This window comes from Hyla sarda, chromosome 5, assembly GCF_029499605.1.
Source record: "Hyla sarda isolate aHylSar1 chromosome 5, aHylSar1.hap1, whole genome shotgun sequence".
Lineage (NCBI taxonomy): Eukaryota > Metazoa > Chordata > Amphibia > Anura > Hylidae > Hyla > Hyla sarda.
In genome coordinates this window covers 86079184-86103348 of record NC_079193.1, presented here as the reverse complement: position 1 = coordinate 86103348, position 24165 = coordinate 86079184, and the positions used below count along the sequence as shown (strand labels likewise).

Here is a 24165-nt window from a genome sequence, read left to right as displayed (position 1 = left end):
ATGAGGGTTCATAAACAATCGATCAATATAATATTTAATACAAAGTTTTACTTACAGCAGTAAACATTGTAAACATTTTTGAATTATAATGTAACCCAAGATATATATATATATATATATATATATATATATATATATATATTTATTTCCCTTTACTTGTATTAAAAGGGAAATGTCAGAAATGTAGCTTTTTAAAATGTCTACATTATCACTTGCTGTTTGCTTTCTAGGGCTTTTTCAGTGCTATGCCTTTGTGCTGTAGCTAAGTTTAAATAGTTATTTGGAGATAGGTAAACATGAAGATTTAACAAAAGATAGACAGGATCCTAGAAGTATTTTATGGCTTGTGTTTCCATCATCTACTCTCTCGCTAGCCAAATGACCCCCATACATCAAATTACAGAGCAGTTGCAAAGACAGAACCTATTATCGTTAGGGGCAGCACAGAAAGTTCATGCCGTGGTCATGGAGATGAACGCTGCTGGTCTTTCTGGTTCCTGGTGTTTTTTCAGATCCATCATGTTTTAACAGGTAGAATTGTGTACATTTCATGTGATGGCTAATCACATTACAAGGCAAGTGACTTTGTATGTTGTTTATTAAAATTCTCCTCTTTATTAAAGCAATTTTTCATATCATTCTGCCATAGATTATAAAATGTATAACATCATAATAAACCTTCTTAATGGTAAAACACATGCTAGAGGAAATCTCAATGCTGAACAGTTCTCTATTGCAACACTTACTTGAAACTTTTTAATTTAATTTAAGTTGAATACATTATATTGACTGTACCCAATATTGTACACAAAGATTACAAGTTTATATTTTGTGTTAGTTACATTATATTGACTGTACCCAATATTGTACACAAAGATTACAAGTTTATATTTTGTGTTAGTTACATTATATTGACTGTACCCAATATTGTACACAAAGATTACAAGTTTATATTTTGTGTTAGTTAAACAAAAAAAAAAATACAAAACTCTCCACACCCACTATTCGGTGTAAAACCCAACGAAAACAATTTAATATATATAATTTCATATTATATTATTGTTATTTTTTATATTATCATTCATATTACTATCCCTGCTTGGGATACATGATGTATTGGGTAATTGTAAGGTGTTAATTGTGCTTTAGTTGCAGGTAAAATATTGCTGTGTAGGCCTGTGCTCAGGAGGCATATCTGTTCTTTGATAAACGAGTGTTTACTAAGTCAATACTGTGCTCTGTGTGAACAATAACTTGTGATTTACAATGCGGCCCTAGAGCTAGGGTTATCTTTCCAACATGAGCTATATCAGATAGAAAGGGCAGTGAGGGCTACAGAAGTGTGGGTGAGTGTAGTCAGGCGGCATCTATATGAAATCTGTGTACCTTCCCAGTATGGAGGGGATCTGGATAGTAAAATGCATTTTTATTTGTAAAAGTGGTATATGTCTAATGATGTATGATAACTCATTAATATGGTGTTTGTGAGCAGATTGACTTATCAAGTACACATAACAAAACAAATAAAATAAGACCTATCTACCTATCTATCTATCTATCTATCTATCTATCTATCTATCTGTCTACATTTGCTATTAACCCATATATGTAAATATATCCATGTTTGTGTACTTGTATGTGTGTGTCCAGGGCAGAGAGCAGGATTACATATGTTATGGTGTATGTGTGCTTTGGTGGGTGAGGGAGGGGTGAGTACTCTGTGACCTATGATGTAGTCATTCACACTGCATTGAAGTGTAATTTCTGGGTGAGTGTGAATTAGTTGGACGTTAGTGAGCAGCCCTATCATCTTAATACACACTTCTCAATATTGCAGAGTACTTTTTCCTTGCTGGCTTTCATGTCACTTAGCTATTGTAAGTAAGATGGATCTCTCCCATCTCCTGACTGTAACTTGCTTCTTCTCCACCACAGGTCTGACCACAGAGGCCATTGGAGGAGAAGCACCACGTGACTCAGGGTGCCAATGTTATTCTTTACGGGTGTCAGGACCCTGTCAGTTTGTGAAATAAATATTGGGAAACAACGAAATGCAAAAAGCGACCTACTACGACAGCTCTGCGATCTATGGTGGATACCCCTACCCAGGAGCAAATGGTTACACTTATAATGCAAGTCAGCAGCAATATCCCTTGGAAAGTGACTATCATCGACCTGCCTGCTCTCTGCAGTCACCTGGCAGTACAGGGCCACATCACAAGGTGAATGACATCAATGAGAGTTGTATGAGAGCCATCAATACTCAATCAAGTCAAGATCAGCAACAGCAGCAACCTACACCCCCCTCTGTGTCCCCACCTGAGCAACATGCCAATAATACAGCCACAGCCGCCACCACCAAGGCCTCGGGTATTTCCTCACCTACCATGTCCAAGCAGATCTTCCCCTGGATGAAGGAATCTCGGCAGAACACTAAGCAGAAGGCAACAGCAGCAGCTGCAGCTACAGGAGGGAACTCCAGCTCAGGTAATGACACTCACACCTGGTGCACAGGTGTCAGCAAAACTAAGCTTGAGTTCGGAACTGATAGTGTTAAACACTGAAAGATAGTCTTGTATAGCAGCTTTGAGAAAGTGTACATTAACCCTTTATCGAGTATTTACACTATTTGGGCACTGGAGGAAATGATGATTTTTTTTATGGGCCTACTCTGAACAGGTCCAGTGCAAAATAATGACACCTTCTCTATCTCTGCATCTATCTATCTATCTATCTATCTATCTATCTATCTATTTATCATCTATCTATCTATCCATATCGACCTATCTCTGCATCTATCTATCTATCTATCTATCTATCTATCGATCGATCTATCTATCTATCTATCTATCTATCTATCTATCTATCTATCTATTTATCATCTATCTATCTATCTATCTATCTATCTATCTATCCATATCAACCTATCTCTGCATCTATCTATATCTATCTATTCATCCATATCTATCTATCTATTTATCATCTATCTATATCAATCTATCTATCTATCCATATCAATCTATCTTTGCATCTATCTATATCTATCAATCCATATCTATCTATCTATCTCTATATCTATATCTATCTATCTATCTATCTATCCATATCAATCTATCTCTGCATCTATCTATATCTATCTATCTATCTATCTCTATATCCATATCTTTCTATTTATCATCTATCTATATCTATCTATCTATCCATATCAATCTATCTCTGCATCTATCTTTATCTATCTATCCATCCATATCTATCTATCTATCTCTATATCCATATCTATCTATCTATCTATCTATCTCTGCATATCTATCTATCTATTGATCTATCCGTATCTTTCTTTCTATCTATCTATCTATCTATCTATCAGAAGAAGGAGGGTTGAGCAGCACCTCAAAGGATAAAGTTGTAGTTTGGTGCAAGGCAGCAGAACAAGCCCAGGTCCGGGGCCCACAGTCATCCACAAAAAAGAAAAGTAGCTGCAGCACACGGTGTAAAGTTCATGGTGATTTGTTCCATTCCAAAAGCTACGTTTCAGACACCCATGTGGCCTTTTTCAAGCATATTATCTATCTATCTATCTATCATCTATTTATCTATCTATCTATCTATCATCTATCTATCTATCTATCTACCTATATATTCATATTTATCTATCTATCTCTATATCCATATCTATCTATCTCTGCATATCTATCTATCTATTGATCTATCTATCTATTTATCTATCTATCTATTCATCTATCTATTGATCTATCTGTATCTATCTATCTATCTATCTCTATATCAATATCTATCTATCCATCCATATCTATCTATCTCTATATCAATATCTATCTATCCATCCATATCTATCTATCTACCTCTATATTCCTGTCTATCTATCTATCTATCTATCTATCTATCTATCTTTTGATCTATCTATCTATCTCTATATGAATATTTATCTATCTCTCCATCCATATTTATCTATCTATTTATTTATCTATCTATCTATCTATCTATCTATCATCTATCTCTCTCTCTCTCTATATCCATATCTATCTACCTCTATATTGCTATCTATCTATCTATTTATCTTTCTATCATCTGTCTATGTCTATCTATCTATATCTATATCCATATCTATCTTTCTATCTACCTCTATATTTATATCTATCTATCTATCAATCAATCAATCATCTGTCTATGTATATCTATCTATCTGTATATTCATATCTATCTATCTACCTCTATATTTCTATCTATCTATCTATCTATCTATCTATCTATCTATCAATCATCTGTCTATGTCTATCTATCTATCTATCTTTCTATCTGTATATTCATATCTATCTATCTATCTACCTCTATATTTCTATCTATCTACCTCTATATTTCTATCTATCTATCTATCTTTCTATCTATCTGTATATTCATATCTATCTATCTATTCATCCCCTTTTAGAATACAATATAGTATAGAATAATAGTATGCATATATTACATAGTAGAACATAATTTGATATATTTATTGACAAACGTTTGTGCAGCAATGAGCATTTATAGTGTGGTAATAAAGATTTAAAATAATAATAAAGTTACTATTATATTATTGTTATTCATGGATGTCATTGATCCAAAATAGTATTTTGTAGCATATTTATTATCCTACTAATATGAATATATTTTTATAACAATATATCAATTAGAGAGTAATAATTAAGCAAAAACATGTGGTAGTCATCTTCTCCTACTGTCACTACTGCAGATCCTAGTACCACAACTACTAACATATAATCATTTCTTGGAAACACACACTGCTAATGAAAAACACAGTACAGTAACTTGTTTTATTCATCTTAAATGAAGATTTGTAACTTTTACTCACTAAACTACTCATTGATAAAGAGATGAAGTTTCCTAATTCCCAGAGCTGTGATAGAGACAACACTGCTGTCAGACATATAGCATCTATACTAATGACAAGTAATTGTTTGATACAATTATTGGATCTAATTAGATTCCATCTAATATAAAGGAGTAGCAATTCTGTGATTTATTGACTGTTCCTGTATGATGAGTTCCTGACAGTTCAGTTCATATTATAATAGTAGTTTAGAGAATTACACATGACAAGTCATTGGAGTTAACTAATGAACAGACTATGAAGATGTAGTAAAATGCAGAAAATACATATAGGCTACAATGTTTCCCTCTGTTTCTCTCTTTTTCCATGTTCTCTCCCCCTCCCTCCTTCCTCTCTGCTCCTGGTTACTTCCGTGTGCACATGCGCAGTAGCCTTTTTGCTAGACTCCCTGTAGCATAGCCAGCATTTTTCAATGGCATGCTTTTCAGGAGTGACAACGCAAGAAATCTGTTCTTTTTCATTACCCGTGTTATGGGAGAGCTTTAGGGTTATATTAGAGCTTTGTAGATTTGTAGATTTGTGTATAGTTATCCTATTCCCTTAATCTTCCCCTTGTAAAGCTGTTATAGGTTGGATATTGTTGTGAATACTGAAGCTTTGTGCAGGTATTACCAGCTATGAGGATTGTTTTTTTTTTCTGTCTATATTTCTCGACAGCATTTGAATGCATCACGTTGTGTCTGTAACCATAACATCACAATGACTTGGCAGGCCTGCTCGGTTATCATTACCATCTGGCTTCTTGGGTTGCCCTGATACATAACAGTGGGTAGGGAGTAGAGCCATCTTATTCACATACAGAAGCTACCATGTGGTCTACACAACAGGAATGAGGGAGGGCAGCATGACTATTACCAGCAAATATGAAAAATAGGACTGGTCTTGTTATTTCTGGTAGTTATTTATTGATACATTAGTAAACAACTATCATCCACCTGAGAATTCCTGTTACAATAATATATATATATATATATATATATATATATATATATATATATATATATATATATCAGGAGAGCAGCACACCAAAGTAAAAAGCCTACTGTGCCAGGTCCAGGTTGGGGACCCACTTGAGATAAAAAAACAAACAAAATGAACAGCGGCACACCAAGTGTCCAAAAGAAAAGGTGATTTATTTAAAAAAAAAAAAAAAAAAAAAACGTGTTAGGCAACGTTTCGGCTGGCTCACCCAGGCTTGAAAATGGCTGGGTGAGCCAGCCGAAACGTTGCCTAACACGTTTTCTTTCTTTTTTTTAAATAAATCACCTTTTCTTTTGGACACTTGGCGTGCCACTGTTTATTTTGGTTTATATATATATATATATATATATATATATATATATATATATATAGATACACACATAATGTATAGTGTTAAAGTGTCTGTTGTACTTACTTTAAATTATAACTGTACTATATTATAAAAATAGTTAGAATAAAGTTTACCTATTTGACCAATACTACAGCTCCTATCCAAAATCTCTTGGCTAACATCCCCTAAATGGCATAGCTACCTTTGATGTTATGCCTGGGTGTGAAATATCCCATCCTACATGAATGCTTCCTTCCTTCCTGCAGTAGTTATATCTATGTAGGCGGGCTTTCCTTTCAGAAGCTTGGGAGAGCTGGGTGATATCACTTGTGGGAGCTGTAATAGCAGCCATGTGTGTAGTTACTGAGTGAACTAAATAATATCAATTTATCTATCTATCTATCTATCTATCTATCTATCTATCATATATTAGATGTAAAAAATATTGATATATACTATAGCAGTGGTCTTCAACCTAGATGTTTCAAAACTACAACTCCCAGCATGCCCGGACAGCCGATGGCTGTCCGGGCATGCTGGGAGTTGTAGTTTTGCAACATCTGGAGGTCCGCAGGTTGAAGACCACTGTACTATAGGATACTATAGATTCTTGTTTCCAGTGTCTAGGAAGGATTGGTGGCTTTGCACATAACTTTCTTCTCTGTGGGTGATCATTGCAGAAGTTTAGAGTTTGTGTTCTCATGCTTTATTTGATGGTCCTTGCAGGTGAGAGTTGTGCTGGTGACAAAAGTCCCCCCGGGCAATCTTCTTCCAAAAGGGCCCGCACCGCTTACACAAGCGCCCAGCTGGTAGAACTGGAAAAGGAGTTCCATTTTAACAGATACCTGTGTAGGCCTAGAAGGGTGGAGATGGCAAACCTGCTCAACCTTACAGAGAGGCAAATAAAGATCTGGTTCCAGAATCGGCGTATGAAATACAAAAAGGATCAGAAAGGGAAATCCATGATGACGTCATCGGGTGGCCCCTCTCCCTGCAGGAGTCCTGTACCGCCAGCAGCTGTTGGGGGGTATCTGAACTCTATGCATTCTCTGGTAAACAGTGTCCCTTACGAGCCTCAGTCTCCCCCAGCGTTTAACAAACCCCATCCTAACTCCTATGGTGTGCCTGCTCCATACCCCAGCCCTCATCATAACAATTGCCCCCCTCATCAGAAGAGGTACACAGGAACTGCTGCTGTCACTCCAGAATATGACACTCATCCACTCCAAGTCAGTGGTGGTTATGGCAATCCTCATGTACAGGGAAGCCCCGTCTATGTGGGGAGCAATTATGTGGAATCCATGACTAATTCAGGGCCTTCCATGTTTGGTCTATCTCATCTTACCCATTCCTCCTCCAACATGGACTACAATGGACCAGGACCCATGAACAGTAATCACCACCATGGACCTTGTGACACCCACCCTACATATACAGATTTATCTTCTCACCATAGTTCTCAGGGAAGAATTCAGGAAGCACCCAAGTTGACACATTTGTAATGGACACCAATGTGTGTAAGGGACATTGATGACATTCTTATTTTTTTCTACCTTTAATTCAAGTAATTCCCTTATTTTATATTTTTACTTTATTTTTTTATTTTATTTTATTTTTGTAAAATTATTATTTTTTTTTGGTCTGCAATATTAATTGCTTTTGTTTTTGTTTGCATAGTCCCAGTCTCCTACTATGAACACTACCTGGAGCAAATATCTTTGTATTTTAATCTACACTTTTATCAAACAGGGTATAAGAACAAATTTTATATGAAATATCTTCTTTAAATGTGAATTTGTTCCTACATTTGTTATCCCACAGGGAAACGAATTAAATTATTATTGCACTTCCTTTAAATTGCTAGATAAATATCCTAAAAAAAAAAAAAAAAAAAAAAGCGCTTGAACAAGGTGATCAGCCTGGATCATTACAATTGTAGTCATAAAATGTGTGTATGCTGGGGCATCAGTTCCGGATAATTTATTATTTTGTTTTTCTGCAAACAAATGTATCGAACTGTTTACATCTTTATTTATCCCATCTCTCATATTTATAAACAATACATGGCAGATTCAGGTCTGGATATTGGCCTTTTTTGTTGGATGGGATAATGGCACAGGAAACGATGGTAACAAAGAATCAAATAAAAGATGCAATAAAATGGTAGATAAAATATCAGAATTTGTATATTTGATTATATGCGACATAACAAATACAGGCATGAAATAATAAATAATACAATGAAACATAAGAAAGAGATATATATCATACATGGATTTCGAACCGTGTTAGGTCTATTGTCAATTCACTGAAGCAGCATTGGAAGGTAGGGAAGGAAACTGCAGCTTCTTTTGTAGCACAGAGCCAGGGAGAGAGTGATTGATAAGATGGCTGATAATGGAGGTCCGGTAGGTAATAGCTTTGTGCTGATGGGCTTCTTACGCCATGTTGTCTTCCAATCTGCAACATCAGCTCCCAGGCATCTGTTCACATGGAATGATTTCTGCTTCACTCTGCCTCCTCTTCTGGTGGAGCTCATTGTAGGAGAATGCACATTTTACTCCTACACTTTTCCCTAGTAATGGACATTTATGTGGGTGGCTTTGTTGTTAGATAAAAAATAAAGAGGAGATAGACACAAAAGGCAAAATACCAAATCAAACAAATCAAAGGATGTGGGCATGTGTGTGAGAGAGAACTGAAGATAGATATGTATAGATAAAGCTCTATGGATGTATACATTTATATTTATCTGTGAGCTTACATTTATATGTACATGTGTCTGTGGATGTATACATATATGTACTAGTTTCATAAAGCCTCACCACATGTATATATGCTTGTTTTATAAATCCTCCCCACATATGTATATATACTTGTTTATAAATCCTCCCCACATATGTATATATACTTGTTTTATAAATCCTCCCCACATATGTATATATACATGTTTATTAATCCTCCCCACATATATATATATATATATATACTTGTTTATAAATCCTCCCCACATATGTATATATACTTGTTTTATAAATCCTCCCCATATATGTATATATACTTATTGATAAATCCTCCCCACATATGTATATATACATGTTTATTAATCCTCCCCACATATATATACACGTTTATAAATCCTCCCCACATATGTATATATACTTGTTTATAAATCCTCCTCACATATGTATATATCCTTGTTTTATAAATCCTCCCCACATGTGTATATAATTGTTTTATAAATCCTCCCCACATGTGTGTATATATATATGTATTTATCATGGTCTATAATGTACAACTTCTAATACAAGGTACATAATTGTATTTCTTTGCAGTATTTTTTTAATCTTAACACATTGGTATATATATATATATATAAATATATATATATATATATGTGTGTGTGTGTGTGTGTGTGTGTGTATATATATATATATATATATATATATATATATATATATATATATACACACACACACATATACATATATATACATATACGTCCACTATATATATATATATATATATATATATATATATATATATGTATATGTGTGTGTGTAATGTAAATACCATCCATAATAAATAAATACAATTCGTTTAAGTAAAAGAGTATAAGATAAGGAGAGCCATAAATCAGGATAAGTGGAAGGCGCCTTTGCATTGGGTCCTGTATCATATTACCTGTGCTTTCAAAGCCCGAGACCAGTGCTCTGTGTGTGTATAGAAATAGATAAGACATGTAGATAGACATATAGACAGATATATTTATAAAGAATGTGTCTATATTTTATAATGTGTTATTTGTTTGTATATATTTCTACAGGCTTTAGAGAAGTGCGGAGGATAAACTCCTTTTGTGTTAATAATTGTCCTCAAGGGCATGGGTGTTGGATTGAAGGACATGATGTATTATTTTAATGCTGCTCCTGGTTACCATATGTTGTAGGCACATTGTACATTACTGGACAATCTAAACAAGAAGCGTCTTGTTCCTGCTCTGTGGATATAATAGAAATCACCGTTTGTAAATTTTTGGGTTGAATTTTGTTTTATAATAATATTAATAAGGAAAGGATTTAATGTGGACACAGTGAAATTCTTTGTTTCCTGCTAGGGGTAAGGGAGCTTAAATTGTTAGGAATCCTCACACCCACACACATTAGACCCACAAAGCTCCATTACCATCTGCACACATCCATCTATCCAGACTATTATTTAATTCCCAGTTTTATATGGAGACACTGCCTGGACATAAAACAAAGGAAAGGTGCCATACCTGCCATGTGAATATATCCCAAGAAAACAAGCATGATGTTACTAGCTCTTCTCTAGCTGCATTTCTCCCTGAAACCTCTTTCCCAGTAACATTTGATCTTGGAAGAAACAAGAAGCTTTAAATGTGATCTTTAGGGCCAGAAGCTGTCAAACCATTTGGCAAGAAAGATTGATCACACACAGACTTCCTTCCAGCTTTGTTTGGAATAAAAGCAAGAAAATTAAAAACCTTCCATCTAACTACTGCCTTGTTTTCCTATAGTCTCCAGCAAGCTGCAGCTAAAATACCATTTTTGTGAGAGAGCCACAAAATCCCAGTCTTTTTGTGTATGTTTACAGGAATCATCTAAAAGTTCCTATTAATCTGAACATTCAGTACAATTACTACCCTATCAACAAGGTCACTTTTTACTATAAATCAGGGTTGGGAGAGATATATTGCTTGTTTATTAGGATTTTGTTCTCAACATAAGAATGTAAGTATGCATAGGCACACTAAAGATCCATTATATTAGCTGTAAATAGATGTGTAGATGTGCAATTATGTACATGTACAGTGCTCCTAAAAGCCCTGATAAATTGTGTGTGTGTGTGTGTGTGTGTGTATATATATATATATATATATATATATATATATATATATATATATTTATATATTTATTTGTGTGTGTATATATCTATATATATATGAAGCCATATATATTTGTTTATATATATATATATATATATAATATATATATATACACACACATACTTATAAAATATATGTATTTATGTTTTATTACACACATATATACATGTGTGTATATATATATATATATATATGTGTGTAAACATATATATACACACACATATATATGTAATAAAACATAAATACTTATATTTTATAAGTATATATATATATATATATGTGTGTGTGTGTGTGTGTGTGTGTGTGCATAAATATATGAACATTCAAGCACCCTCATAGAACTATCTACAAATACTCCCATGGACACACACTTACACTCACACAACCATATATATGCTCACACAAAAGATTGTTTACTAAACTAACAAACAAACAAGCAAGACTATATTGTATACAAGCAACAAGATGAATAAAAGTCATGCTATCACAAGCCTCCACAGATGATTATCCTCACCACAATCTACTGCAGTAGAAAAAAACCACTCACCTTGTTCAGTCTATTCATAAACACACATTACCTCCATAGAGAAAGGAGATCTATTGTCATGCGCAGCCATTTTGCAGAGCTTTAAAATGTTCACATAGATCAAGACTTGTCCTCACACTTTCCCTATGTGGAAGTGTTGGAAGTAATACGCTTGTCCAGTTGATCTTAGTACAGTAACATAACTATACATGTATATATATATATATATATATATATATATATATATATATATATACACACACACACACTCACACACACACTTACACACATTCTAGCAACATTTCCTGGGTACAGTGCAGCCCTGAATGTAAAATGGTGCTGGTTGTAAGTTCTTATGTATCAGGAATGGAGGGGTCTTTGGTGTCAAAACTTTGAAGATTAATGGATTACTTTGTTAATGACTTAAGGCGTCAGATTTGGGTTCTTTAAACGATCTGTGTGAGAGAAAAAAAAAAAACCGCCTCCCTGACAGGATGAGACAGTGTGGTGTGTGAGTGCAGAGCAGAGAGTGCTGCAGAGCGCAGGGAGCAGCAGCAGCAGCAGCACGTACATACTTATATATCATATACATTTCATATAGATGGAAATGAGGCAGTGGCTCTACCCCTGGCTAGAGAGGATCATGTGTAAATAAAAGCCTAGCTGCCATACAATGAGGCGTTCCTTCTTGACTTTTTTTGGATCAATCACACAGACAGTGGCTTCTTTTGATTAAACCCCAAATTGTCATTGGGCAGGAGCAATCATGTGACAACCAATTCGGTCCAATTTCAACCTTGTCTCCATGAATTCAATAGTTTAATAGTAGCACAGTCCCCATACGGCTGTAATCAGTGAATTAGAAAAAAAAAAAAACCCATCCAGGATTTTTATGATTTTTTTTCGCCATCGTCGGTTTGTGCGAACTTTTCGCAGGAGCAGAGGGCCATGAATTACGAATTTGAGCGAGAGATTGGCTTTATCAATAGTCAGCCGTCGCTTGCTGAGTGCCTGACATCCTTTCCCCCTGTCGCTGAGACATTTCAAAGTTCATCAATCAAGAGCTCTGCGCTTTCACACTCGACACTTATTCCTCCTCCTTTCGAACAGACCATCCCCAGCCTAAATCCAGGCAGCCACCCTCGCCACAGCCGGCCTAAACACAGCCCCAATGGTGGCAGCAGCAACGGCAGCAGTCCTGTGCCAGCAGCCGGATCCCTGCCCCCGGAGTACCCCTGGATGAAGGAGAAGAAGGCATCTAAGAAGCACCCAGTACCTCCAGCCGCCAGTGCCCCCACAGCTGCAGCCTGCCTCAGCCACAAAGGTCAGTCCTGTCGTCCTGAATGGGAAGAATTTATCTTCTTGTTATTATTTATTTGTATATATATATATATCTTTTATCCTTTTCCCTCCTAACTAATTTACAGACTTTTCAAAACTTTTTATATCACCCCCCCCCTCCCCACCTCTCAAGTTTAGGACCCCCATAGACTAGCTCCAACTATAGTGATTTCCAAAAGCCTATGCTGCAATATTTCCTTTAGACTTTTTCTTAATTATTATTGTTATTATTATTAGTTTTGGAGACTTTTAGATGGTCCTTTATGACACTGATCCCTAAACTTTTTAGAGTAGTTGAAAAGGTAAATGCACTAATGATGTTATATGGAAATGTATGGAACAATATACATATATATATATATATTTTTTAATCTGTGTCCTATTCGTGCACTAAAAGTCTTAAGGCATTGAAATTTGCAGCATACTGGTCGGCCATTTTGTGGCATGTAGATAGCATAGCCTTTATGTCTAGGCATGGTTCATGGAGGATGACTGATGGTGGGGTTTTTGTGCCTTTTACAGAAATCATTGAGATCCATGATAATAGTGGTGGAGGCTCCAGAAGACTAAGGACAGCTTACACCAATACACAGCTGCTGGAGCTGGAGAAAGAATTCCATTTCAACAAGTATCTGTGCAGACCCAGGAGGGTGGAGATCGCTGCTTTGTTGGATTTAACTGAGAGACAAGTTAAAGTTTGGTTCCAGAATAGAAGGATGAAGCACAAGAGACAGACCCAATGTAAGGAGAATCAGAATGGGGAAGGGAAGTGCAAAAGTTTGGAGGAGTCTGAGAAGGGCGATGGTGGAGATAAGGAGAAGGCTCTGTTTGAGCAGGCTCTCAGCAATGTCTCTGGGGCTTTACTGGAGAGGGATGGATACACTTTCCAGCAGCAGCAAGCTCAGAATGCACACAATGGGGATCCTCAGAGTTTCCCAGTTTCTCCATTATCCAGCAATGAGAAAAATCTTAGACTTTTCCAGCAGCATCAGTCACCCACCGTTCAGAACTGCTTATCAGCAATGGGCCAGGACTCTGCAGCTGCTGGACTCCCCAATGATAGCCCTGATGAGGCCCTAGATGTGGCTTCCCTATCAGACTTCAATGTCTTCTCCTCAGATTCCTGCCTCCAGCTCTCAGATACCGTGTCCCCCAGTTTACCAGGATCTCTGGACAGCCCTGTAGATATCTCTGCAGACAGTTTTGATTTTTTTACAGACACATTTACCACAATTGACTTGCAGCACCTCAACTACTGAACCATCCACCGGACGCGAAATGGTTAATTTTTCGGTTCCCCCCCTCCACTCAAACGGTTGTTTTTATTATTAATTATTATTATTATTATTATTATTATGATTTGCACCCCCTCAACCATTTCAGTGTTTCATTACCACACATTTTTTTTTATTTCTCTTTAACCCCTTGAAAGCAATAAGTGAGGCCTCCAGAAGAAAGTGATGATATGCAAAAGGCATTCTGACTTTCTTCTTTATTTTTTGTATTCCATCCTTGTCTTTCCCTAGAATAAATCATTATATCCTGCGGGTTCTTTTCTTTTTCATTTCTACCATCCCCTAAACCAGTGTTTCCCAACCAGGATGCCTCCAGTTGTTACAAAACTACAAATCCCAGCATGCCCAGACAGCCGAAGGCTGTCTGGGCATGCTGGGAGTTGTAGTTTTGCAACCTCTGTAGGCATCCTGGTTGGGAAACACTGCCCTAAAACCCTTCTCTGTATTTTCATTGTCATTATTAATTTTTTATTTTTTTTTAATGTCCATAGAAAACAATTCAAAAAAGAAAAAAAAAAAAAAACACACACAAAATGAACAATTCGCAGAACCTTGGGAATGTTTGTATATAAAGGAGATATTTATTAGAGAGATATATATGAGATATATATTTTTGTTTGACTTTATTTTTTATTAAAAACAAGAAGAAGCAACATTTAGATCAATCATTTTGGTTTTCTATGGATGTTTAAACAAATCAGTACAATTTTCACTCAAATAGAATAACGCCCCAAAGATAAAATTGCTAAAATATACCTTTATGAATTGCATTTGGCTGATGACAGAAAAAAAATAAAAATAAAAAAAATAATAAAATAAAAAAAGCTTGTTGGATATATGTGATAATCTGTGAGAAGATTCAGGAAACATCTGAAAGAGAAAACAATGTAGAAATGTCAAAAAAAATCTAAGGGAATTAATTGTTTTGCATTCCCACACATTAGCATATATATATATATATCTGTAGAGACACATCTCCCCTCCCCCACTAGAGTCGAATGATCTAGAACAGTGATCTTCAACCTGCGGACCTCCAGATGTTGCAAAACTACAACTCCCAGCATGCCCGGACAGCCGTTGGCTGTCCGGGCATGCTGGGAGTTGTAGTTTTGCAACATCTGGAGGTCCGCAGGTTGAAGATCACTGATCTAGAATGTTTATATATATATATATATATATATATATATATATATAAATACATATTGCTGTCTGTGTGTATATATGTTGGCTGTCCGGATATGCTGGGGGTTGTAGTTTTGCAACATCTGGAGGTCCGCAGGTTTAAGACCACTGATCTAGAATGTTATATATATATATATATATATATATATATATATATATATATATTGCTGTGTGTGTATATAATTAATATATATATATAATATGTGTATATATAAAATGTGTATATATATATATATATATATATATATATATACACACACCTACACACACACATATAACAAAATCTGACTACCCAACACAAGGCCACACTAGTATTTGGAGGGCTACTTAAGCAATAATGCAATAATATCTAGATGTGCTGGATGCAATTCTTCCTAAACTCATAAATCAAATGCTTTCTATGAATGAGAATGTCATCAAGGAGATCAATTGCAGCTCACACAAAAAAATAAAACCCCTCTTACGTATTGCTCCAGACTGGGGATTCCATCCAGAAGCTCAAAGCTACAAGGCGTCTAACCATAATTCATTTTTATTGCCCTATTAAAACAACAGCTTGGTTTTAGTGCTGCGGCTGCAGCCATAAGTAGTGAGCCTGCCCTGTGCAGCCCTATCTCCCTCCATACACACTGTAAAACGAGTGCAGTTATTAATCCTACCATTGCTTTATTTATCCTTTCTGCATAGAATTATCCAGTCCTTTTTGCTGCTAATTTTTATATTTAATATTAGATTTTTATTTTTTTATTTTTAAAAGGTATCTAGTGGGTAAATGCTCAAATGCTCATTTTAACCAGGGTTCCAGTTTTGTATCGACTACATTATTATGCCTACAGTTTGCAGACTAATAAAGGGACCCTTTTAAAAAAATAAATTTAATTTTACTTTTTTCTCCCCAGTTCATTTATTTATTTATTTATTTTGCACAAAAGAATTCCAGAGATAGATGGCTGTGAAAAGAGACATTCCTTTCATAGTTATGTGCTATATTCATTATAATTCGCATTGAAGTGCAGGACTCTAAGCACAGATTCCAGGGGCTTTGTTGCTGACAGTAAAGACAAAAGATGTGTCCGTCTATGTAAACGAGCACCAGCAACGCTTTTCCAATGGGACCTGAACGTTGGTCACGGTAAAATTATATATATATATATATATATATATATATATATATATATATATATATATATAAATATATATATAGGCATAATGCATAGGTATATAAAAATATATAAACTGTAGAACTACTATTTCAACTGCTAATGTTAACTGTGCATTGTGTAAAAAAAAAAAAAAAAATCAATGCATCAAAATATTTAAAGATAATAAAAATTGACATTTGTATCAAGATTGTAACATCAATCCTGATATGTACATTTTGGGAAATCGATACATAGGAATAGGGTATAAGAAAATCTAATCTTTTTTTACGAAAATGACAAACTTATTAACTATTATTACTTTTTGTTTAATTGATTAAAAAAATAATGTGAATTATCTGGAGACTAATGAAATCTACGATAAATCTGCGGATTCTTCTTCACTGCCTGCATATGGCTTATTGCAGCGGTCTTCAAACTGTGGCCCTCCAGATGTTGCAAAACTACAACTCCCAGCATGCCAGGACAGCCTACGGCTGTCCTGGCATGCTGGGAATTGTAGTTTTGTAGCATCTGGAGGGGCACAGTTTGAAGACCACTGGCTTGTTGCCTCTCGGCCGAAAACTTTTTGTTGTGCACTTATCAAGGCTTTTAACACCAAACACTATATCCAGGGGTGGCAGGGGGGGAGATCACATTACAGGATACATTGCCTGGACTATCAGCATTGTACTTTGCTATTTTAGAAGGATTTATATAATTATAATCGCACCACAAATACATTAAACATATTTTAGTGTAACAAAGAGCATTTAAATAATAATAATAATAATAAAAAAAAACTGAGAATATTAATTATCTCCTTAAATGTTTTACACACTTTTTACTTTGCACACTACCATAAAAATATATTTTTCTAAACATGTATATATAAATGAGCACATTATACTTTTCCACTGTCTATGTCCAGTTAGGGCAGATGTTTGTTTTGCAACATTTGCTGTATTTATAAAACAATAGGACACAATTATAACGCATTGAGAAGTTACATTAATGACATAAAAATAAATAAAACATACATAAAAAAAAAAACAACAACAACAACATGTAGCTTCAACACACCCACACCCATTTTATACATTTACACACAATCTCTGTACTCTATATACACAAGAAGACAGATATATACATAAAGATTCAGCTCTCTAGGACAAATAAGGCACTGGGGCATTGGTTGCAGTAGACCAGCTAGTCCTGGGAAGCCACGCCTCTCGTCTGACGTCACACACTTCCCTCCTCTTCAGGCTGCTAGTATTGTTATGAGGAAATGGTGGTCAGTGCACAGCATGGCCCACCCTCCCAGCTACAAGCCTTTCTCTCTGTATAAGAGAATTGTATAGCATTGAGATTTTAATGGGGATTTTTTTCACCTGGTATTTTTTGGGGGAGCAAAGTCCAATGCAATACAGCAACCACTGGTCTATAAAGTGATGGATACCCTAAACCTGAAGGGAAACCACATGAGCTGTGCATGTAAATATATTAAATATATATATTCATCACAACCATTTCAGGGCAGGGAGAATGCAGACTCCATTGAGGTTCAATACAATTACTAAAGGAACTCCAGGATCTAGAATTATCTATTATGTTTACATATAAATTAGAGCAGTATTTGCTAATTTGTGTCTGAAAATACACTGTGTGAACAAAGCCTTAGAGTTAGAACAGTTCCCAAGTGGCAACATTTATTTAAACCTGAGTGAGGCTACCTTTTGCTTAGTATTATAAAACAAACAAAAACAAAACAAACAAACAAAAAAACTTAAATGAAAAACTTATCACCTTTTTCTCTGTCAGTTTCACTCCTGGTTTTGGTTAAATATACTGAGCAAATCCTGACCAAAATATTATGTGGGACCATATGTTTACACTATTGTTTTGTTTTTTTTCAACTAAATTTTATTAAGCATTTCAATACAAGAACAATGTACATTAGCAACATACAATTGAGAAATAGCATATATAGGAGCATATAAAGCGATATATAGTAAAGTATCAAATAAACTAATAAATAAAAGATTTTTATACATATCAAAGTATTATATACCAATACGTGGTTTAAATTTATAGTATAATTAAGAACTATATTTATTATGTTACTAATAAATATTGGAAAAATAAATAAATTAATTAAATATATAAATAATACTAATAAAAACAACAATAAATAAAAATAAAAAATAAATTGCATTGGACTATTGTATATAAAAAAAAATGCATACCGTGCATAATGTGGAAAATTAGGTTTTTGCAAAAATGAATGTGCTTTATGTAAGGCTGGGATCACACCACGTTTTTCAAATACGGTAACTGTATACGGTTTTCCGCAAAAAAACGTATATGACCGTATCCGAAACCATATGCATAGAGAATGCATTGTAAACCGTGTTCCAAATGTTGTGTACGGTTGCATCCGTTTTGCCTCGGATACGGTTTTGCCGATTTTTCAACCGTAGGCAAAAACGCTGTCGACCACGTTTTTGCCTCCGGTTGGAAAACCGTATGCGGTTCTTTTAATGTTGTTGTCTATGAGAACCGTACACAGAATTTCAGAATACGGTTGCACACGGTTTTTCTAATCCGTTTTTGGAGTTGACACATGCGCAGATTGGAATTTCAATAGAACAATAGTAACTTTATTAAATTGCTGGAAAACTAATTCCAACAAAATAGCAAAACCGTTGGCAAAAACTGATGCAAACGGTTAGAACCGTACGGGGTAAAACCGTATACGTTTTAATTTGAAGTCATACGGTTGTATACGGTTGCATACGGTTTTTGCCATACGATTTTTAGCGGAAAAGCGTATACGGTAACCGTATTTGAAAAACGTGGTGTGAACCCAGCCTAAGGCTGGGTTCACATATATCAGTCGTCCGGCAAAGTTTCCCTCCGGCGTGCACCGGAGGGAAACTGATGCTAGAACTGATCCCATTCATTTGAATGGGACAGTTCACAATCATCCAGCATCTCAATTTTGACGCCAGATGGTTGGACATGCCGGAGGGCACCGGACAGGGGAATGCAGCTTGCTGCGTTCCCCTGTCCGTTGCCCAGAAACAAGTTGTCATCAGTTGTGGCATCAGTTGCGTTGAGATTTAGGCTGAGTTCACCTATGCCGGATGCCGGACATATGTGAACCCAGCCTTACATTTCTGAGTTAGGCTGGGTTCACATATATCAGTTATATGAGGTTCCGTTGTCCTTTAGAAACTGATCCCAACTGAATGCTTGACTGATGTTCACATAGTGCATCAGTTGTCCTCAATCAGTTGCCATCAGTTGCTACCCTATTTGGTGGCATATAAGGAGGGTGAGGGGGTGGTGATGTGGGATAGTGTGTCTGACAAATCCAGGTCCTTGTTTCTGATTCTGCAAAGTATATGTGCCAACATGTAGCCATATTTGTCAATATGGCCACATGTTAGCATCATATGTGGTATCACTGCGTGTGTACATGTCTAAACTGTAAAAATATAACATTAATTAAATCACACGGTTAATGTCGTTTATGTAAAAAAAAAAGTCCAAAATTGCATATTTTTTGTCACTTAGTATACCCTAAAAGAATGTACAGTATAAAAAAGCGATCAAAAAGTCTGATCAAAACAAAAACCAATAAAACTTTAGATTACGGTGCAAAAAAAAGAGCCCCCCACAGTTCCCTGTATAGGAATAATTTTTTTTGAATTTTTTAAAGTAGTAAAATGAAGTAAAACCTACATAAATTGGGTATCCTTAACCGTATGGACCTACAGAATATGGATAAGGTGTCATTTTTACAGAAAAGTGCACTGCATAGAATCGGAAGTCCCCAAAAGTTACACTTTTTTTTCTTCAATCTTGTCACACAATTTTTTTTTCAATTTTTGCCATAAATTTTGTGGTGAAATGATTGATGCTGTAAGGCTGGGTTCACATATATCAGTCGTCCGGCACAGTTTCCCTCCGGCGTGCACCGGAGGGAAACTGATGCTAGAACTGATCCCATTCATTTGAACGGGACAGTTCACAATCATCCAGCGTCTCAATTTTGACGCCGGATGGTTGGAGGGCTGCGTTCCCCTGTCCGTTGCCCAGAAACAATGGACGCCGCATGCCATACAACTGATGACAAGTTGTCATCAGTTGCGTGGAGATTTAGGCTGAGTTCACTTATGCCGGATGCCGGACATATGTGAACCCAGCCTTACAAAGTAAAATTGGTGGTGTAAAAAATAAGCCCTCATATGGGTCTGTAGGTGGAAGGTGAGGAGGAAAAACAAAAAGTGGAAAAATGAAAAATGGCCTGTTCCTTAAAGGGTTAATATTTAGTGATGCTGCAGTATCGGATTAATAAACAGTGATGTCACATTACTGTACAGTATATTAACCCTGTACTGTGACATCACTGTACAGCAGTGTTTCCCAACCAGGGTGCCTCTAGCTGTTGCAAAACTACAACTCCCAGCATGCCCAGACAGGTGAAGGCATACTGTGAGTGGTAGTTTTGCAACAGCTGGAGGCACCCTGGTTGGGAAACACTGCTGTACAGGGTTAAAATACAGAGTGATGTATAGTGGCCGGAAGACACTATATGCAGGGGAGTGAAGGAGGCACTGACCTGACCCACATACCTGACCTGGACTGGTCCCCATGTGGAGCACTGACTGCTGCTGGGAGTCGGAGCCTCAGGTGGATGAGACATGTCGGCATACTGCGATGCCTCCGGCGCTCCATAGAAGAGAATGGCTTCCATCGTCGGACGGCTACTTACAGGTATGCGGCCCGAAAGGGGGAACTCAGCAAGCTGCGTTCCTCTGTCCGGCTTTACAAGCCGTTAGGCGCCGTAAGTCTGTTGCCGGATGAATGTGAACTGTCCCATTCAAATGAATGGGATCAGTCCTAGCATCAGTTTCCCTCCGGTGCACGCCAGAGGGAAACTGTGCCGGACGACTGATATATGTGAACCCAGCCTTAGGTCAGCCTTAATACTTTTACTCTATGTTAAAATCTCGAAGATTTGTCTAGAAAATATGCAGATTGTGCCATTCTTCGGAATGTGGTTTGTAAAAATCCATGCAAATACGGCAGAAAATAGGAGTGGACTGGATTTTCAGTAGCAGAAATTACTGCAACAAATCTTCTGTGTATGACCACAAACTTTAATTAAAACATTTATTTTTTAAAGTTAAAATACATCATAGTAATGCCTTTCTTCTTAATATATATAGATGAATAGTGTACCTTAAAGGGGTATATCAGAATGTTTTTTTTTTCCTTCGGCCTTTCAGTCCATGATATTAATTTATAATACAGTGATCCCTCAACTTACAATGGCCTCAACATACAATAGTTTCAACATACAATGGTCTTTTCTGGACCATTGTAACTTGAAACCAGACTCAACATACAATGTACAGACAGTCCAGATCTGTGAGACATGTCACAACTGGAGGAACTGACCAATCAGAATGGGCATTTTACTGGTAAATCACCTCTATTACTGAAGTACAAGCACTGAATGGCTGCCTGGTAGCGCCCCCTACAGTACAGGGAGGAACTACAAGTTCTGTACTCTTTACCTGTGCCAGGTTTAGCTGCTCCTTTGGACACCAAGTAAGGGCGGCTCCATTTGGGACATTGTGTGTACTGTATAGGACCCTGAAGAAGCTCCTGTCCTCTACATAAACCATTGTTTCCCAACCAGGGTGCCTCCAGCTGTTGCAAAACTAAAACTCCCAGCATGCCCGGACAGCCAATGGCTGTCCGGGCATGCTGGGAGTTGTAGTTTTGCAATAGCTGGAGGCACCCTGATTGGGAAACACTGACATAGACAGTGATTACAGCTCCCAGCAGATCTTTATTACTTTTATATGTAAGGATTTGCTTTATCTATATTAGTTATCTACTTATTTTTCTTTAATCCTCACTTTTTCCTATTTTTGGATGACATTTTGGTGGCTTCAGAACCAGGTTTCCATAGAGTTCCGGTCTCAACATACAATGGTTTCAACATACAATGGTCGTTCTGGAACTGATTAATATTGTAACTTGAGGGACCACTGTATTGTGTAATATGCTTCTATTATACGCTTTGTCCCCTTATGATGTATGGGATCCACACCTGGACATGCTGTAATGCAAGTCTTTTTATTGAACTGTTGTCTCTGAACTTTTCCAGCATTTCATGTGGCCATAGACAATAAGTCACATGGTCTCCAGGTGGGTAGATAGCAGTATTTCAGTAAATCCCTTCCACACTGTTCCCCACCCACCCATCACAGAATAGCCACGCCCCCCATGAGACCATGTGATTTATGACAAGTTGTCTCTGGCTGTATAGAATGCTGGGAAAGGTCAGAGACAACAGTAAAATAAAACGACTTGCACTGCAGCACCTTTGGGTGTAGGTCCTGAGCACAAAAACAGACAAAAAGGCACACAGAGGTAATAAAAAAACATATAACTATGTAACTATCATGGGCTCGAAGGCAAAATAAACAAATAATCTGGACTAACCCTTCAAAATCTCATTCAGGCACCTTTTTTGAGTTTCCATTTATAATTATTATTATTGATATTATTATGGTGTGCATAGTGTGCTTTAGTACAGAAATTTTTGGATGCATATTTTTTTCAATGAATAATGTAAAAATAGGTACAAAAACAACAACAACAACAAAAAAGAAACATGTACACAAGCAGGTAAAAACAAAAAAATCTTTGGAGGTCTATGAGAGAAAAATGTCTCCAATGGGTGAAAAAGAAACGGGAGTTTAGGGGAAATGGAGGACATGGCCGGAGATGCCACACTGTGTACCGAAAATGCACCAGAATTTGGTTCAGTATTCTGATGCAGTTTAAGACAACTAATAGTTGACCTAAATTTAGACTAGACATGTTACACCAGACTTATCAAACAGGTTTAGATTTCTAAGTTTACATTGTCTGAGAACTAGATAGTTTTGGTAAATCTAGGCCCATGTATAATACCACACATGGGACCAGATTTGGGAAGTTTATAATCAAAATGATAAAAAAAGAATTTGACCTGTCTACTCTAATTTGACCCAAATGTTTAACCCCCAAGGAACAACGATATTAAAGGGAAAAATATTGAAATATGAATATATCTAATGGAAAGCTTTCCATGTGAATACATAACAACTATGAGTAACAATGTCATATATTTATTGTGACTGTGGTTGGTCATCATATGGTTGAGTTGTGGAAATAATTAGTTATCAAAGACAATAAAGTGTTATGTGGGCGTCCTGATGATTCCTTAGTAACCACAGACATATTTTTCATAGATTTTTTTGTGCATATGTTTATATGACACAATCCTAATGCTGGCAATACACATTAAATAATGGCAGATGTCTCTAATTTAGTCAACAATCTATGTGTATGTCAGCAGCCTAACTGAAACAAACTATTTAAAGGGGTTACCCAAAATAAAAAATAAAATATTTAAATAAGACTATCATTCAAGGATAATTTACTAAAACAATGTTATCACTAATTGCTTGATTCCCCCCTAACAGGA

The 24165-nt window shown here is 36.2% G+C and overlaps 2 protein-coding genes across 3 annotated transcripts in view; both read left to right on the top strand.

Moving 5' to 3' along the window:
* HOXA3 (homeobox A3) overlaps positions 1–9083 on the top strand; it is a 25330-nt gene extending 16247 nt beyond the window's left edge. For both annotated transcript variants that reach the window (XM_056519852.1, XM_056519851.1), the window contains exons 2-3: positions 1936–2487; positions 6945–9083. In XM_056519852.1, the coding sequence (XP_056375827.1) occupies positions 2052–2487; positions 6945–7720 (1212 nt within the window). In that variant the 5' untranslated portion in view covers positions 1936–2051 and the 3' untranslated portion in view covers positions 7721–9083. The remainder of the gene's footprint in view (positions 1–1935; positions 2488–6944) is intronic.
* Positions 9084–12574: 3491 nt separating this feature from the next.
* HOXA2 (homeobox A2) lies at positions 12575–14571 on the top strand. Its single transcript, XM_056518406.1, has 2 exons — positions 12575–12977; positions 13517–14571. Exons 1-2 carry the CDS (start codon positions 12602–12604, stop codon positions 14251–14253), a joined length of 1113 nt encoding a protein of 370 aa, XP_056374381.1. The 5' UTR covers positions 12575–12601; the 3' UTR covers positions 14254–14571.
* The last annotated feature ends 9594 nt before the right edge of the window (positions 14572–24165 follow it).